The sequence below is a fragment of the Otolemur garnettii genome, unplaced genomic scaffold (genome assembly GCF_000181295.1).
Source record: "Otolemur garnettii isolate 467f Iridium unplaced genomic scaffold, OtoGar3 scaffold00019, whole genome shotgun sequence".
NCBI lineage: Eukaryota > Metazoa > Chordata > Mammalia > Primates > Galagidae > Otolemur > Otolemur garnettii.
This window is the reverse complement of record NW_003852414.1, coordinates 18,567,669-18,586,261: the sequence shown is the minus strand read 5'-3', so window position 1 is coordinate 18,586,261 and position 18,593 is coordinate 18,567,669. Positions and strand designations below refer to the sequence as shown.

The following is an 18,593-nucleotide window of genomic DNA, read 5'->3' as shown; positions in this document are numbered from 1 at the left end:
CATGCCTAAGACTGGGAGCCACTGGGCATGAAGACCCCAAGCTGGAGTCACTGGATTGCCAGTGATAAGGGGCCAGGGCTCTGACCCGACGTTCTCCATTTTCACATGGGTTAGAAGAAACTTGCATATTATGTTGAAAAGATACCCCAGCTATAGGCTTTGGCTCTGACCTTGGCTGTAATTCGAGGGGTCTTAGGTTTTTAATATCCTTTTTTTTTTTTAAATTGGTGCATGTGGATGGTGCCCTAACCACTGAGCTATGGGTGCCCAGCCTGAATATCCTTTTTTTTGATATAAGAAGACAATATCCAGTACAGTCTTCAACGCAAACTCCTAAGCCTCAGAAAGAATAAGGCTTTGGCCCATCTTTTTGGGTGAAATATTTTGGAGGAGTCTGAGGCAGGGAGAGTTGTATAGTGGACCCTAGGGTGACCTCACAGAGGCAAAGCCAGGTTTTATGGGACCTGAAGCTTACCTAATTTTGGTGGCTCTATTTAAGAAAAACAACACAAAATGTATTAATGCTTGCAGATTTTACAGAAACACATGACCACGTGACCATGATGCCAGGGCCTGCACGGCGAGGGGCCCCCTGCCCTACACTTCACCCTGTCTCCCCAGTAAAGCCACCTGTCCATTCAGGAAGGACATCTGTCCTCTTTGTGGCCCTTTAACCTTCTTCCTACCACTGGACCACCAGCCAGGAAGCTGCCTGACAACTTCTAGCTCCTCTTCCTCGTCTGTCTGTCGTGCTGCCTGCCGTCACGGTGACGGTGCCTAGAAGGTGAGTAGGGGAAAGGCTTTCCACCTTATTTGCCTTACTCAGAGGCAAGGTCTCGTGGCGCCCAGATTGACCAGGCTTTTCCTCTGTCGCACTTTGCTAACCTTTTCCAAACCACAGCCACCTCGCTCTCTCCTGGCCTCACTCTTCAGGGAATGGCACCCCCCCAAAGTCAGCCTGATCTGAGACCCCAGAGCTCTTCTGCCCCTCTTGATGCTGAATGACAGACAGACAGACTGATGGACAGAAACAGGCAGTGGAACCAGATCCTCTAACTCTCAGTTTTGAAAGGTGCTTCATCGGGACCCCATGCCCTGTGACAGTGAGACTGGCTTCTTCCTACACGATGGAGAGTATTCTAGACCTGCTGAGGCCCTGAGAAACCCGCCTGGGAACAGAATGTAGCATCTCTTGGCACCAGACCACAAACATCGGCCCTTCCTTAGTCAAATCCCCTTTTTAAGGTGCATGCGTGGACCCCACTTTCTGCCCTTGGACTTGACATTCCTGCCAGCCACGAGCATCCCGTCAGGCTCTGGAGGTTATATGAAGACACCTAAGTGAGACCAACAGTCCTTCCCACACTGTGTGGATTCTACTGATTTTGGATTTTTCCCTCCTCGACCCTTTGATACTTTGGGACAATTTTCTCAGATTCCCGTTTGGCTCCCAAGCTAGGTCTGGAAACCGGAGCCAGCTCCTGGTGAGGCGGCCCAGTGGCCTCCTGCACGGTGGCTGTCTTTGGGGGGTCTACCCGGGGGTCCCCGCTGTGCTCCAGGAGGCCCGGCTGCTTACCTGAGGACAGCAGGCTGCCACTGCTGCCACTGATGATCTTCCCTTTGCTGCCCATGTTGGCCAGCTTCGAGGTCTTCAGCGTCCCCGTCTCGGTCAGGTCGATGGCGATCTCGCTCAGACTTCGTGCTGCATGGATCTTGGACTGGAGGGAAAAGGAGATGGGTCACAGAGGGGACGGTCATCACCCGCCTGCTCCTGATGTTTGGCAAACAGACTTATCTCCCTCACAGGCAGCAGGTTTCTCTTTGTGTCCCTGGCCCAGTCGTTATCACTGAAATGCTCCAAAGGGACATAGGAGGGTTAGGAGTTGCTTTAATCCTGAGCTACACCCAGGATTCTGTAGGTTATACTGGGCAGTGCTTACGAGAACATTCTGATTTGGGGAAAGTGACTTAATCTCACTGAGCCTCATTGTTCTGTAATGTCACCTATGACCCAGGGGATGGTCAAGGACAGAGGAGGGAAGGTGTGGGAAGGGTGTCCTCCCCTTCTCTCTCAATCCCATCCTCTCCCTCCTCATCTGCCTGGCACATAGATCTCAACAAACAGTTGCGATTATAGTTATTTCGTACTTAAACAATGAGGGAAAAGTAATTTTCAGCGTTTTGAGTGATATAAGACAAAGCTGAAGCAGATTTACAAAGTTTCTCTAAACTTCTAAGTAATTAAAACCCTCTGAACTAGGCTGGGTACAGTGGCTCTTATCTGTAATTCCAACACTCCAGGAGGCCAAGGAGGGAGGATTGCTTGAGGCCAGGAGTTCGAGACCAGCATTAACAAGAGCTAATGAGTTCCTGTTTCTACCAGAAATAGAAAAATGAGCTAGGCATGGCGACACAAGCCTGTGGTCCCAGCTAGTCAGGAGGCTGAGACACGAGGATCGCCTGAGTCTAGGAGATGGAGGTTGCAGTGAGCTATGATGATGATACTACCGCAGGCGACAGAGTGAGACCCTATCTCAAAAACCAAAAAAGAATAATAAAAAAAAGCCATAACAAAAAACCTTAAATTACGAGCCATGTGGCCATGGAAAGCTGGGGGAAGCGATAGGGTTCTGTGTCTACCACGGTGGATGAAAGCCTCTGAACAGTGGCTTGTTGGATACTGAGGTCTGACAAGGCCCTCTGCTTCCACTTTGAGAGCTCAGCGTGCGTGCCAGAGTCTTCCTGTTATGGCTCAAATGCTGCCCCATTCAGTCCACAAAGTGGCCCCCTGCTACGGGTCGGAGCAGGTTAGCAGCATCGGAAGTGGGCTCCGTGTGACAGCCACATCCCTAGGCGTGGTGGTGTGAGCACAGCTGTGTGCTAAGTTACCCCCTTGGTAAGTTAGGTGTTTGCGATTCCTACACAAGGATTCAGCATTTTCTTTCTTTCCTTTTTCAGGAAATCAGTTTTGGGGGGGAGTGCTTCAGGCATCATGAACTTCATGAAAATAGCTATGAACAATGGTCACACGCACTCATCTGCCCATCGGGAGCCCTTTCCGTGGCCACTGGCTGTGGCACATGTGCACAGAAGCGGGTGAGGCTTGCCACTGGGCGTCCCTGTCACTTAATGGCTGTTCACACCTGGCTCAGGCGAGACCAGGTCTTTTCCTTTGGGGGAGGCTGTGCAGGCTACAGAGGAGTGCAGACCCATCACCTTCCCTGCTCACAGAGCTCCCCCTGTGCCCAGGGGTCTCAGCCGTCCAGAGGGGCTGTCTGACCTCCTGTGGCTCTGCCCTTCATGCTGCTGTCTGCACAGGCGATGACCATGACTTCCAGGCACTGCACACTTTCCTCAGGAACATAACGGGATGTCTGGGGACCGGAGGGAGGAGACGCAGGGACACGCCGCCCTGCCTGATTTGTTTACCTGGCATGAACTGGCTTCCTCCTCCTCTCTCCCCCTCGGGCGTGGCCTTGACTTATGCCTCCTTTCTGACCCCAAGTGTGTGCCTCGCCTTCAGACCCAGGTCGACTTCCTGAGGCCAGGAGGGTTTCCTCGTTCAGAAGGCAACCCTGCCCACCAGGCCCTCGCAGATCTTGGCTCATACCAGAAAGGAGGAAAGGCCTTTCACTGGGTCTCCATGGCCCATCAGCGGCACCCAGCTGGCTGAGTTTCACCCTCCCAGCGAGCACAGCCAGTACAATCAACCACTTCCTTTCTTTCTGCTCTGCTCTCTCACCAAGACCCACGTCTGAACAGAAAGGAGCCCACACTCAGTCAGTTACGTAATCGTAATAATAACGCAGAGCCCAGCTCCGTGCTGTGGCTAAGAGTGCAGGCTCTGAAGTCAGAAAGCCCCAAATTCGGGTCTTGGCTCTTCCCAACTAATAACCGCCGCTGGGCCTTCATCCTTAACCTCTCAGGTCCTCACATTCCTCTTCGCAAAAAGGTGATACTAAAACCCACGCCACCAAGTTGTGATAGGAACCAAATTAGATAATTTACGTAAAGGCCACTGTAATAGGAATAGGGTATAAATTAGGGCCTGGTGGTAATTTGCTAAATCAGATTAGATTGATGGCCCACGCTGATATTTTGGGGAGCTCATTAATCATACGGAAAACCTGTCCTCCCCCTCCCCTTGACTCTGGCCACTCATCAGTCGCAGAGGCAGAAAACCTAGATGGAAAATACAGAAACAACAGACATCCTTCCCCAGGGAGGCGGGATTCTTAGAAGCTACTCAACTCTTTCTGGGATGGACATAGCACAGTGACCTACAGACTCACCAGGCAGGGACAACCAGGAGGAAGTGAGCAGGGACAAGGAGCCTCCCCCCGCACAGTCAAGTCTCTGGGCCAAGCCAAAAGGGTCTTAGACTTCTGAATATTTTGCTGGGAGCATCTTGCCCCATCAACAGTGTTACTCGGTTTTAGCACCGATGCTCTGTGAGCAAGGTTTAATTGTCCCCTATCACATTCTCACTCTGCTTTTGATCCCAGATGGAATGAAGAATAGCAGACTGAATTAAGGAAAAAAAAAAGGTTAGGAAGAAGGAAAGATGTTTGCATTAGGGGCCCAACTCAAGAAGGCCCCACTCTGAGTTCAGAGGGGAAGTGGCTCATGTTTACTCTAAGCAATTTGAGCCTTCAGTGTTTTCCTCTGAAGTCCACAAGACATTCCTTGGCTCTGGACTACAGAGGTTGCTGGGATCCAGCTGACAACATTTCTGATCTTTGGGGTCAGCATGTAAGTTACCAATTATAAACGAGGCCTGCATGGTTTGTCATTCTGAAGGAGCCACAGAAACCATCCAGCACAGCCTCCCTCCACTATGCTTTGACAGTGGAGAGGTCTCCTGATGTGCGTGAGATGATGGAGGGAGGAAGGGAGACTGCCTTAAACGATTAGCACAAGGACCCCGAAAGAAGAAAGCAACCCGGTATCGGGGAAGAACACGAGTCTTCCTGGCTACCCCCCTTGCTGACTCAAACCACTAGACAGCACTTGTCTCTGCGGGATGATAAGCATCACTTGGGAGGCCTGGGCTCGGCCGAAGCACTTTAGAGAGAGGAATGGCTGCCACGGCCTGACACAGCAGAGTGTGAGCAGTGGCCAGGGTGCCAGCCAGCACTGGCAGTCCAGAAATATTCTGAAGTTTTTCATCCTAGGTCTGTCGGCCATCTCTGAGGCCGCCCTGCCCACTGCTGATGGATCTCATCACTGGTCTTTAATGAAGAACATTCTAGAAACGCAAGGCGTTGGAATTAAGTCATCTCACATTTAATTTGGCAACTTTTCAGAGAAGTTAAACTTCATGCAAGTGTTGGCTGGAGGAAGGTAGATTAACAATGATGTTTATAGAGGATGGTACATACTTCCTAAAGCAACTTCATAAACACTGTGTCATTTGACCAATCAACCATTCGGGTCAGGAATTTCCTTTTCTGCTCTCTGATTGGGGAAGCCAAGGCATAGACGATAAAAGACCCACTCAGGGTCCTAGAACTGGAAAACAGATCCCTTCAACGTCTAGGTGGAGGGAGGAGGTTGGGGCGCTGGCTCCTGGGAGTAGGGCCCAGGACATTTGGGGGCACGAGAGGCTTCCTGGGAGTGTGGGCATTTTCTCTCATCCCCTCGGGTTACTGAGAGGGACACCTGAAATACTTCTAATGCTGTGGGCATTTCGTTTTGCTTCCTAAAGACACTTCCTTTCTTTCTGGGGCACTTGTGTTGCGGGTTGACTTATAAGCCTGTTGTACGAGGCTGCCCAGCTGCAGAATGAGAAGAGATAAAGCCGTCCCAGGAATGTGACCCTGCACCCAAAACCACCTCAAGGAGGCGAAGCTTAAACAGCTAATTCCGCACTGTCCTCATGGTGAGGTGATTTTTTGCTACCCCTTTCTACATCATGGTATCCGTGTGCTTTGTGGGGGGGACTGGCAGTGGGCTCAAGAGACTGGCCCACCTCTCTGCCCCTCACCACCCATCACCCACCCACATGGAGGATGGAGTCAATGCTCTGAGGTGTTGGCCCCTGGCTTGGGCCACCGGGGAGCAGAACGTTGCACCCACCCACCTGCTCAGGGTAAGGTATGACTCAAAACACTCTGGCCTGTCTCTTTAGATCTAATCAGGCCTTGAATTTCTGTGCCAAGGCCCATCACCGCCAAGAGAGCTGTGGAATGCTCTCACAGTTCCTCCACTCCACCTGGGGCTCATTTATCCCAGAAAATGACAAAAAAAGGGGGGGGTCAGGAAAAAATAATTTACAAAGGAGAAAGTGATTGCTGCACCTGCCAGGCCCTGATTTAAACTGAACTACGGCTGGGGGGACTGTGTCATTTCTTCCTCGCCTCTTTCCTTACTATCCTTCTCTCATTTCCCAATCCACTGTTTCCTCTGTCCTATTCCCTCCTGCCCCACCAGAGAAAGAGAACCCCCCCCCCAAAAAAAATATGGCAAAAAGTATGAACCCAAGCCGGCACCAATCCAGACTGTTGGACCCAGTGACAGTGTCAGGCCCCGCCATGTCCCTCTTGGAGCTCGTGCTATAGAGAAAACCTTCTGCGGGTGCTGGGACCTGCTGGCCCCAGGCCTGTCCCACTCTGCAGCCCACCACCTCACCCCAGCAAGATCCTGAGAACAGGGCAGTGGTCACTTGGCAGTGCTTTTGGCCTGAGGGGGACGGCAAAGGAGCAGCTTCTGGGGGCCAAGTACCGGGAAGCCGGGGAGACGGGCTGGAGGGAGAGAGGGCAGAGTGTTGACACAAGCCGTGTGTGAACCAAGGAGACGTCATCCTCTCACCCACCAGAAGGCTGCTGTGAGCAGAACGGGGGTGGGGACCACCTCCCTGGGAGGATGACTGTTTCCCAAGGCCTGAGGCTCTAGGTCTACCTTTGGGAAACTGGGTGGTTGCCCCCCCACCCCCACTTTTCCAGTTTTGCATTAAAAAAAAAAATAAAGTTGGCAGTTGGAAAAGCCTGGAGGGTTTTTCACAGCAATTACCCTAAACAGTTAGGTGGTGTCTATTAGTTGTTGAGAAGGGTTACTTTTTTTTTCTTTTTTCACAAAGAAAACAATATGCCACTGTTTAAACCCCAAAAAGGGCCTGACTGCACACTGCTGGGAGCTTCTGGAGGGTGGAAAGCACAGTGGGAATTCCGCAAAAGGGCCCTGCCTGGCTGTGGAGTCGGGCTGAGCAGATCTGGCTCCTGGACCAAGCTGCAGGGAAGGTTTTGTCTTGTAGAACTAGTCTCGTTCCTCCTACCTGTGTCCCTAAAAGGCAGGTCTGTGCCTGTGTGCATCTCACAGCAAGGCACACCGTGTCCCCGACCCATCTGGTCCTCCTCCCTGAACTGGGAGAGCAGACAGGGGCTCCGGGCGGTTCCCTGAGAGGTGGCGTCACTCACCTTGCTCTGCTTCCTGTCCAGGTAGAACTGGTGCTGGCTGATGGCCATCGCCCAGATGGACTTGATTAACGCCGGACACGCATACCACGTGTGAACCGCGATGCCGCTATGCCCAAATGTCCTCCTGGTCACAGACGCCCTGGGGAAGCAGGGATCACAAGGGTCAACCATGTTTCTTATGAGAGAAAACAGCTCTCAGCCAGCAGCTTTTAGAGAGAACCCACTGGGTCCTGAAAAGCCATGGTGTAAAGGTGACAGGTCAGCTCACACATGAACGAACACAGGCAGACACACACACATACACATATACACGCTCACGTGCAGACAGGCTCAGGGACACTGGCTGGCACAGGCCACTTCTAATTTACTGCCTCCTAAGGGCTTAGAATTTGGCCAAGCCTAGGCCTTGTCTGGGATAAGATGGGTCATTCTGGGTCACTGGACGGTCCTTTCTAATTGTCAAGCTCCTGGGACTGGGCCAAGACAAACTCTGGAGACAGGAAAACCCTTGACAATGCTCCTTGTGTAAATGCTGCCTGTGGGGAAGATGAGTAAATTCTGTCCTCATGGCCACAGGGCACAGCCTCTGAGGCAGCCACGGATTCCTGTGTGGCTCTGCCTCAATGTTCCCTGAAGGGTTGGTTATCCATTTCAGACACATGCAGAGGGCAGGGAGGGCATCAGGAATCAGGCGAGGAAAGGCAGGGAGAATGAGGCCAGCCAAGTCCCCAGCCTCCCTATGTACATTTTAAAGCCTGTCTGGAATATATGTGGATGGAGCAGGGAGAAGCAGCAGGCTTTAGAAATAAAAATGGGGCCTTGGGTGGTGGCTCATGCCTCTAGTCCCAGCACTTTGGGAGGTCAAGGCAGGAGGATCGCTTTGAGCCTTGGAGTTGGAGGCTGTAGTATGGATGATGCCACTGCAGTCCAGCCTGGGTGACAGAAAACAGCTTATCTCTCCCCCCCCCCCAAAATAAAAACAAAAATGAGAAATACTGGTCATCATGTAATACACCACATTCATGGAGTCGGGGGAACAAAAGTTAAGTGATCATGTTCTCAGTGAAGCACATTTTTTAGGCCAGGAAGATTATTTTACAATAGAAATCTGAGAACCTGTGTTTGCACGTGCATCCTCATGCCATAAGCCTGTGTGTGTGTTCGTGTGCGTACGTGTGTGTGTGTGAGACAAGGTGATGGGAGAGAGTGTTGGTTGGCATGTGCACATTCGACCTGAACATCAGAAGAAAAATCAGTGTTCTCAAGGTTAAGAGATCTAACATGAAAGAAACTTAGGGGACTCTGGACTTGGGAATGCTGGCATTTTTTTTTTTTCTTGGCAAATTTTTTTTTAAGGAAACTTGAATTCTTTTTTTTTTTGGTGACTCGAGATTTCACAGTGGGGTCTTCTTACTCACCTTTAGGGAGAAAGTCAAGTCTGGTGGTTAGGGAATGATCCTCATTCCAGGCAGCTTTTTCTTCCCTTTGGTTTAAACTAAAGTCTCTCCTGCTCTGTTATTATTTCCTCATCTTTCCTTTCCAGCCCTTCCTATTTCGCCTGAATCTTAGAAATGGAATATGTGCCAAGCCTAGAGAACCTCCAGAACAAAGGTATGTATGGAGTCAGGATATACGAAGTCGGACAACTGAGTTCACAAATCATCCTAGAAAAAGTGCTATGCTGAGTGTCACTGGGGTCACCTTCTAAGTCCTCCCCTTGGGAAGCTGTGCACTGACGCCAGGGTCTAGTCCACCCTTTACAAGGCAAGTTTTCCATGACAAGTTCATGAATTTAATTGTCAGATCTCATATGATAGTAGTTCTGATGGCCACTCCAGAAAGAGTTCCAAAATTGCTTTGCAGGGTGGACGAGGTGCTGGCATCGGTGCCCAGCTTCCCCAGGGGAGCACCTCGAAGCTGACCATAGTGGGGTTCAGCAGTAAGGCACGGAGCACTTAGTCTAGGATGAGTTCGTGAACTTAACTGCCCTGCCTTCTATAGGAGGAGAAAGTCCGCAGCTTGTTCAAAGCAAAAAGACAAGGGGGAAGGGGTGATCACACTTGTACCCATCAACTCAGAAAGTACCCTCTTGTTGTCCCTGTTGTCACAGTGTCCATCAACGACATCAGTTTTAAATGATGGACATGGTGCTTCCCATCCTATCCTTATGCTCTGACTCCCTTTCTGGCTTAGGGGAGAGGCCTGAACACCGTTCCAATAGCAGGGCATTCAGAGTCATCTTTCCTGCTCCCAGTAAGCAAGGAAACAAGTGACAGGTGGACACGTTCAAACTTCAAATGTTCCTCGAGACTGTGGAGAGAACCGAGCGGGGCTCAGACCTCGCAGCTCACTCTCTGGCTCAGCCACTGCGCTAAGTGGCTGCCTGGAAGCCACTCCCTTTCCTTGTGAGTCTGGGCAAGGTGTCTTTAACACAGAAGTCAACTTGGCCTCCCTGGGCTGCTCTGTCTTCTCCCCCCATCTTTAGGATGACTTGGGGTACTCAGAATGATTCTGCACTGGAGGAGGGACGGTCATGCCCCCATCTCCCGCTGTCCCAGTCGAGGAGCACACACCTGACATCTTATCTCCCCAGGGCCCGCTGCCTGGCTTTGATCCTAGTCACCCTGGAGGTGCAGCTCCAACCTTCCTTACAGGAAGCCTCCCTTCCTGACCAGCCGGGATTCTGGTAGCTCTGTCGGTCAGCATTTCTGTACAGTATGGAGTGTTGCAGACAGACTTGCTAGGTTCACATCCTGCCTCTACCATGGACCATTTGTAACCTAGGGCAGGTGACTTCATTTCCCATGTGTAGACCAGGAACGCCTACAGTACCTGTGTCCTGGGCCACAGGAGGACCCAGGGGAGAATGGGCACTTATGTTTAGATCTGAGTCTGGCCATGGTAAACACTCCCTGAGCATGGGTTCCCTCTTCTGCCCGTCTCCCCAAACACCTAGCGCTCTTTAAGGAAGAGGACCCTGCATCAGACTTCCTTCCCCTCCCCGCCTCCGCTGGCACAGTGCCCAGACACAGAAGCTTCTCAGCAACCAGGACTGTGATCGCTGTGGCTTAGTAGGCCACATAAGCCCACCTGATGGTCATGGGTGAGGTTCCTATATCCCTGGGCCTCAGGGAAAGAGAAGGGAGTTTAGTATCACTTACTAGCAGGGTGACAGACACAGAGAGAGCTTGAGCACACACACACACAGAAACACACACACGCAGACCACATATACACCCACTCACATACATACACACGAACACCACTCACCCATTCGCATGCACACACCTTCATATGCTCACACATACACGTACACACACGTGCACAGAGAAAGGATTTGTCCAAGGTGCCTGGAGTTTGCAAAATTCCCCACAGAGCAGAGGCCTGGAGGTCTGTCTACCATGCTCAGCTCCTTAGATTCTCCTGTCACTAATTTTTACTCCATCAAGCTTCCCCTCCTGCACCTGACCCATCGTGGCAAAGTTCACTTCACTGTTTTCACACCTCAGTTTCCTCTCCTCTTGCACACCTAAGACTCTGGTTCTATACGGTTCGCCTACAGAATAACAGTGAGTCACTTCTTGGCTGGAATATTCTTTTCTGCATCTCCCCCACCCCAGGCTGTCAATGGATCCGTGGTCTGTGCTGGGGGGTTCACACCACAGTACCCTCTGAAGGATCCCTAGACCCACTGGACAAACTGTTACTGTTCTCCTGCATTAAGCTACTATCTTCAGCTGTCTGCAGGGACACGGACGCTCCTCAGGGGCTGCCAGGCTGGGATAAGCTCTCGCCCTGTGCAGCGAGTGGCTGTTTCTGGCAGATTAGGTGGCGGGGAGGTGGCACATCTTCCTACCAGGTCACCCCAGCTGCTGGCTGCAGGGGCCAAGGCTACTGCACAGGCCCGAGCCCTTGTTGGGGGGTGATGGCTTCTTGGCGTGTCCTGAGTGCACAGGGAGGCACATAAACTTATCTGGGGCATCAGAAGCCACGTGTGAGGCAGAGACGGCGCCAAGCCCTCCTTCCACACCCAGGGCTGGAGTGTCAACGGCCCCTAAACTCCACGAGTCTTTTTTGCTGTCTCCCATGGCTACTTTCTTGTAAATCTGTTTTCACACCCAGAGAAAGTGATTTATTCTTGGGTGTCAGGCCTGGTTTTAGGGAATTCTACTCTGTTTACGGGCTGCCTGCAATGCCAGGTCCAGCAGCAGACAAAGAGGGACACACAGTGGGCATGAGCTGCCCAGGCCCCTGCTGGGCTGGGCTCCCTGCACTCCAAACCGGGGCCCCATTGTCTGGCATCTGACTGGGAGAATGGGGATTTTTATAGCACACAAGCCCTCTTTGGGGCACCACGTGGGGTGGAGAGAGGATAATTGTATTTCTTTCATATCCACCCACAATCCTAAAACTATGTCTCCCCGAATAAAACAATGAATGGTGACTGATTTGGTGACAGATTCCTTTTGGTGTTGACAGTCGTGCCTGAAAGGATCTTAGAGACTCTGGCCAGGGAGTCTTCAACTCAGGCCACTGCCCAGGTTAGTTTGGTGTTTGTTATAAGGTGCCAGAGGCTTCCCTCCAATGCCCAGGCAGGTAAGGCAAACACACACACACACACACACACACACACACACACCAGCAAGAGACACAAGTCGTCAGAGGAGATGGCCAGGGAACTGCCAATTTCACACCCACACATGCACATACACGCCGTCCACAACAAAGCTTTCCTGTCCAGTGTGAACTCTGCTCTCCATGTGACACCGGTCCTCTCTTTCCCTGTCCTGAATTGACCACCATCAGTGACCACAGTCCCCAAATAAAAAGAGAAACACCATTCCCCGCCAAGCCATGCCCTCCCTATAGGACGGGGCTTTGAAGCTTACCTTCGTGGGTCATGAACTTCCACGGAAAACTTCTTCTCTCTGAAATACAGGTTTTCCAACTGTCTCCACTGGAATATCTGGACAGAAAACAACGTCGTTTCAATTCAGGAGCGCCTGGTTCCTGCCGCCAGGGCCGGCTGCCCTGCCTTGCCGGTTAACTTTCCACAGCTGCCACCTTCCTTATCAAAGCGGAGACCAGCAGCTGCATGTCTGCAAGTTTCCTTATCAAAGCCAGGACCCTACAGTTGTTTGCGCCTCCTCCACCTCCAGCTTGAGACACACACACACACACACACACACACACACCCTCCGCAGTTCAAAACCAGGCAATTGTGGGTGTGGATTTTCCTGCAGGTTTCTTAACGGGAACAAAACAAATTCTTTTCAAGTTGTTCCCCTGGGTTTGCCTTTGTTGCATTGCCCCGCTGCAACCGTCCCCAGCTTGGCAGACTTTTCCCTCCCAGGAGAGGGGCGATGGGGAGAGGAGGAGAGAGGCTGAGCCCAGGGGAGAGGAAAGCGCTCTCAGGAGGGAGCAGCAGCCATCTGCCTGCCCAGCCCGCGCGGAGCTTCCTCCTGCAGCGCCGAGGCGGGCAGGCGTTCAGATCCCAGCCTCCCTCCCTCGGGGACTCCACTTCCTGCCGCTAATGTGTGAGCGCAGAGGGCGGAGGCTGCTGCCGGGACCTTATTTCTGGGCAGGCCAGCTCGGGATCGCAGTCTGCGCCTAACAAGCCCATTTTTCTTGCTGAGGCACAAAGACACCAAGATTTCTGCTGCAGGAAGGACACTGCGGCCAGAGAGGGAGGGCGAGGAGTGGGAGGAAGGGGCTGCCCTGGGGTCACCCCTCCTGCCTCCCGGGACTAGGAGCCCATTGACTGAGAGGCCCATTGTCAAGTTTGGAAGTAATTAGCGCTACCTCTGATCGCTCCAGGAAGGGAATGGAGATCCTGTCATCGGGTGAAAAAGAAAGTTACTCGACCGTCTGGGAAATGTCACAGGAGGTTAAAGTTATGCGCACACATGTCTGTATTTATTTTTGATATCGCACCCCCCCCCCACCGCATACTTGGAATTGGAGTTTTGCTGACAAAAAGGTAAAGCAGGAACTCTTCCTCTGGGGAAGAGGTGACTCTCCCTTGGGGTCCCCCCTTTTTGTGCCCATGGAATTGAGCCATCTGCTGTTGAGGGTCTTGATCCAGATCCAAGGTCCTCAGACTGAGGCTCCCAGGTCTCTCCAACCTGCTTGTGTTTCCTCCTGCTTAACAAATCCATGGCCATTTCTCTGTGTCCAGCTAACCCCGCCTCCCCTGCCCACTACATCACCAATCAATGGCTGACCGATGGACCTGCCACCCAGGTCAAACTGGGCTGAAATAGAAACTATTTCTAGAATGGCTGTGTTCTTTTATCTTCGTAATCTCCCCTCCAGAATTTTAAAATTATTTTCTTTATGTAAGTAAAGGAAGGAGGATACTTATTCTTTCTTTTTGTTTTTTTGAGATAGTCTCACTCTGTGCCCCTAGGCTAGAGTGCTATGGTATTTCCCTATATTATCTCTTTTTTTAAAATTTCAGATGAATATGAGGGTACAATTAGGTTACAATGTTTGCATTTGTTAGGTAAAATCCCTGCTGTAATTGTGCCCCTCACCCAGGAGGCCTGCCATATACCCTTACACTGTTCCTCTTAGGTGGGCAAACACCCTCACCCATCCCCCTCCCTCATCCTCCTTCCCTTCATCTTGAATTAAACTGAGTTTTTCTCTGAAGAGCAAGTAATTCCATCTATCACTGGGCAAGGGACATGAAGAACCTTCTCTGAAGAATGGCCAACACACACATGAAGAAATGCTCATTGTCCCTAATCATCAGAGAAATGCAAATCACCCTAAGATATCGCCTAACCCCCGCGAGAAATGCCCACAACACAAAGTCCCACAGATCCTGGTGGGAAGTGGAGAGAAGGGAACACTTTTATACTATTGGTGGGATTGCAAACTAATACAGCCTCTTTTGAAAGAAGTATGGAGAATTCTCAAAGAACTCAAATTAGACCTCTCGTTTGATCCCATAATCCCATTACTAGGCATCTACCCAGAAGTAAAAACCTCTTTATCATAAGGACATTTAGACAAGAATGTTTATCACGGCTCAACTCACAATCTCCAAGATGTGGAATCAACCCAAGTGTCCATCAACCCACGAACGGATTAATAAACTGTGGTACGTGTATACCATGGAATACTATTCAGCCAGAAAAAGATGGAGACGTTACATCTTTTGTACTAATCTGGATAGAGCTGGAGAATATTCTCTTTAGTAAAGTATCACAACATTGGAAAAGCAAGTATTCAATGCATTCAATACTAATATGGAGCAGACAGATAAACTAATACATTCCCACATCAGAGAAATGCTTTCTTTTTTTGAGACAGTTTTGCTCAAGTGCAGTGACATCATCATAGCTGACTGCAGCCTCCAACTCCTGGGCTTGAGTGACCCTGCTTCCTCAGCCTTCCAAGGAGCTGGGACTACAGGTGCCCACCACAACGCCCAGCTAGTTTTTCTATTTTTTGTAGAGATGGGGTCTCCCTCTTGCTCAGGCTGATCTTGAACTCAGAGCCTCAAGCGATCCTCCCGCCTCAGCCTCCCAGAGTCATAGGTTTGCAGGCATGAGCCACCACACCTGCTCCATCTATTATCTCTTATTAGAGAGCTACTTCTTGGGATCCCAGCTCAGACTGAATGTTGCTCTGAAGCCCACAGAAACTTTAACGGTCAATTCCAAGTAGGTGGAAAGATATTTCAAGGAAATTGAACAAAGCCCTGCACTGACTCAGATAGCTCTGTGTTAAGTCACTGATTCAATGCTGCCAAATACACAGGTCTGGGTCTCGTTCCTCTCTGATGCTTGGCCACTATGGATCCCGTAGTGAAAACTCCCATAGTTCCTCTCCAGCCCTAGCTGTTAGTGTTTATAGACATTCCACTTGAACTTAGAACACAGACACACCAGAACTATCAGGTTCCATGACATTGGCCTCATAACCTGGGCAGGTGTACAGAGCAAAGTGGTCAGGCACACAGGCTTTGGAGCCTGGCTCTATCTCTTTGAATCTGGACCTTTGACAACTTAGAGCATTTCCTTGACCTCAATTTTCCCATCTGTAAAATGGACATAATGGCCCCTGCAATGTAGATCTTGGCAGCAACACATCTTTAGCATAGTATTAGCACAGAGTAAGTACTCAACAAACTTAGATCTTACTAAGATTCCTAATTGTGCTCCCAAATCTTGGCAAATAAAAGAGAATAATTCCAGAACAATAAGAATAATTCTTTTCTTAGATTTCCTAACTTAAGCCCTGCTTTAGGGTTAAAAAATAAAATCAGATTTATTCATGTGCTGGAAATCCTCAAGTATAAAGAATTTTTCCCATGTCATTCTCTCTTTCCTCTCAAGAAAAGGAAGTGGACAGTAGATGGCTGGACATTGCAGGGGTCCCTTGCTCAGGCAAAGTGGGACCTTGGACAGCCTTGTGGGCACACTGCCCTCCGTGGACGGACCTGGGGCTGGTTTCCACACTCTGCTGTTGGCCATCCTGAAATTCTTAAGTTTTGCACTGGGACCCATACATTGTGCAGCTGGCCCTAGCTGGTGCTGAGGCTGGCAGGCTCTGTCTTAGGCTCAGCAGCCAGTGGGCTAGACGGGCAGACCTGGCAAGGTGGGACCCTCAAGCTCTCCTTTAAAAGAGGCAAGAAAGCAAGACTAGGTGCAAGCTGGCTTATGGAAACCCCAAGGTGCCCTTCCCAGGCTCAAGCAGATGCTCCGAGGGGTTGGTTCCCGAGGCAGCTTCTTTTCCCTCCTTTCATGTAAAATAAAACACTAACCAAACCTTTGCTTTAAGAGCTCCCTGATGTTGTTTGGTGTGGAAAGCTGGGAGTCTGCCAAAGGGCCCACGAAAAACCACCTGGACTCCTCTGTGGGTCCCTGGCACCTGTGGCTGCTATGGGAAGGCTCTGCTTCCAGCTCTGCCCTGGGTGCTGGGCCCTGCCGTGCTGGCTCCCAGGCATCTCCCTAGGACGAGGCTCTGTCTGTAGAGATTTTTGTAACAGGGTAGAGAACAGTGGGCTCCCCTTGATGTCTGTTTTGAGCGTGTATTTCTTTTTATTTTGTTTTGGCAAATGTGGTCCTAGGAAGGGAGAATAAAGGGTAGTGTTTCAGGATCAGATTGAAATTCTTAAGTTTTGCACTGGGACCCATACATGGTGCAGCTGGCCCTAGCTGGTGCTGAGGCTGGCAGGCTCTGTCCTCGGCTCAGCAGCCAGCGGGCTAGATGGGCAGACCTGGCAAGGGGGGCCCTCAAGCTCTCCTTTAAAAGAGGAATGGAGCCACCCAGGCCGGCAGGGCAAAATCAACAAGCAAATCAACAAACAGAAGGCCCTCAGCCTGCCTCCCGCTTTGGGCAGCCCCCCATCATGCCCTTTCCTAGGGGATCTCCAGCTTGGGCTTGCTCTCGGGGCAGCCATCAGCACTTGCCACCACAGAAAGATGTCAATAAAATACCCAGCAGACACCCATGATGATCACCGGCACAAACGGGCTTGTTCCCAGAGGAGTCTGTATGACTCTATGGCCAATTACGTGGGTGATTAAAAGCTGCTAACAATAATCGAAATTCTAGCAACAATCAAAGAAATTAATTGATAACCTATTAAATCAAGGCCTCCCTAGTCATCTAGGCATCTTTACATCACTCTGCAAACATCATTTCTTTGATCTTTTCCCATCCCCCAAGAAGAGCAAGTGAGAATTTTTCTTACTGGGGGAAAAAGGAGACCCAGAGAAATTAAGGAAAATTGCCTGAGGCCACACAGCAAGTTGGTGAAGGCACCAGAATTAGAAGTCAAGGGCACCTGGTCCATTACTGTATCCTCTAACTATGCTGCTTTCCCCACGGGCCCACCAATTAGAGGGAACAGCTCTTACTCACTAATGGGTGGTTAACTTTACAAGTAGAATGAGTTTTACAATGAGCAACGATGTGGCTGTAAGTAGGAAGTCAAGTATAAAACCAGATCTTTATAGTCCTACGTGATTTTGCGACTTTGCGTTCCCTGTCCACAGTAAGCGGAAACAAGTACTACGTGTTACTTCTTTCTTGAATTCTTCGACATCTGGCCTCCTGTAGTTTCCCACCTAGCAATGCCTCCGTGTATTAAGCTGCTTTCATTCAGGGTGGAAGAAACAACAATAACCATGATTAAGAAGGGCTGGGGTGATTTGGGAGTGCACAGAAAAAGCCTCGAGGAAGCCAGGAGGGAGTGGTTTCACCGAGACGGAGGCTGCCCCCATCACTTGCATGCTGGGCTTCCGACCTAGGCCTGTTGCCATGATTCCCAGTGTGATCCCAGCTCCTCCACACTTCCCCCTCCTGGGCCTTGTGGTCCTCAGGTAGAGAACAAGAGATGGAAAACATTTATCCTCTGAGAGCAAATAGAAGAATGGCTAATCAGTACTGCCTTTTGGCCCCCAGTGCAACAGGGCACGCTATAAACACTTAATGAGCAGAGACTAACAGGCTGGTTTCTATTAGCTGGTCTGCCGGATCCCCACATCCTGTGGATGACTGCAGGTTGGAGCAGAGGAAGGGGCCTTGTCTCCACCGACTTCCTCCCCAGCCAGCATGCACTGATGCTGGGCAGTGCCTGAGTGGTGGGCGAACTCTCGTGATGATGCGGAAATAAAGGCTTGAGAGGAAGCCTGGTCTAGTGGCTCTTAACCAGGACGTCAGAGAACCTTCTTGTCCTCCCCTTGTCCCTGAGGCTGAGTCACCCAGCCTCTTAGTGACCTCTCTCTGAGTAACTTCCTGCTTCATCCCAGGGGGGCTATTCTACAGAAAGGCAGCCACCACCTCCTCTGGTCCGCCGCCTCCTTCTAGAGAAAGCGACCACAGCCAAGCGCCACGGCTAAGGGACAGGAGAGGTTAAATGAGTAACCGCTGCCCCCACCCATGTCTTGTGGCTTCTCGTCCCTGGCTGTTTCTAGCGCACCACGAAGCTCTGACAATGAGCGAGAGCCAAGCTGTTTCGGGCTTCTTACTCTGGTTCTCTAAGAAGAAGAATCAGACTCACAGCCAGAAGTAATCTCCAAGTTCAGAATGAAACAGACAAACCACAGAAAAAACTCATTTCCTTATTTCATTTCTGCCCTAAGTTGCTACACATCCTGAGGGGTCCGGGATAAAAAAGGGGACCCTCTGAACCCAAACTGGATAAGTTTAAACTGTGGG

The 18,593-nt window shown here is 50.7% G+C and overlaps 1 protein-coding gene across 3 annotated transcripts in view; it reads right to left on the bottom strand.

The window, feature by feature from the left end:
* The window catches only part of FRMD4A (FERM domain containing 4A), a 300,319-nt gene that overhangs the window by 37,388 nt on the left and 244,338 nt on the right, over positions 1–18,593 (bottom strand). For all 3 annotated transcript variants that reach the window (XM_023511417.1, XM_023511418.1, XM_012803361.2), the window contains exons 12-14: positions 12,305–12,381; positions 7,416–7,554; positions 1,577–1,718 (exon numbers count right to left, since the gene is read on the bottom strand). In XM_023511417.1, coding sequence (XP_023367185.1) covers positions 1,577–1,718; positions 7,416–7,554; positions 12,305–12,381 — 358 coding nt within the window. The remainder of the gene's footprint in view (positions 1–1,576; positions 1,719–7,415; positions 7,555–12,304; positions 12,382–18,593) is intronic.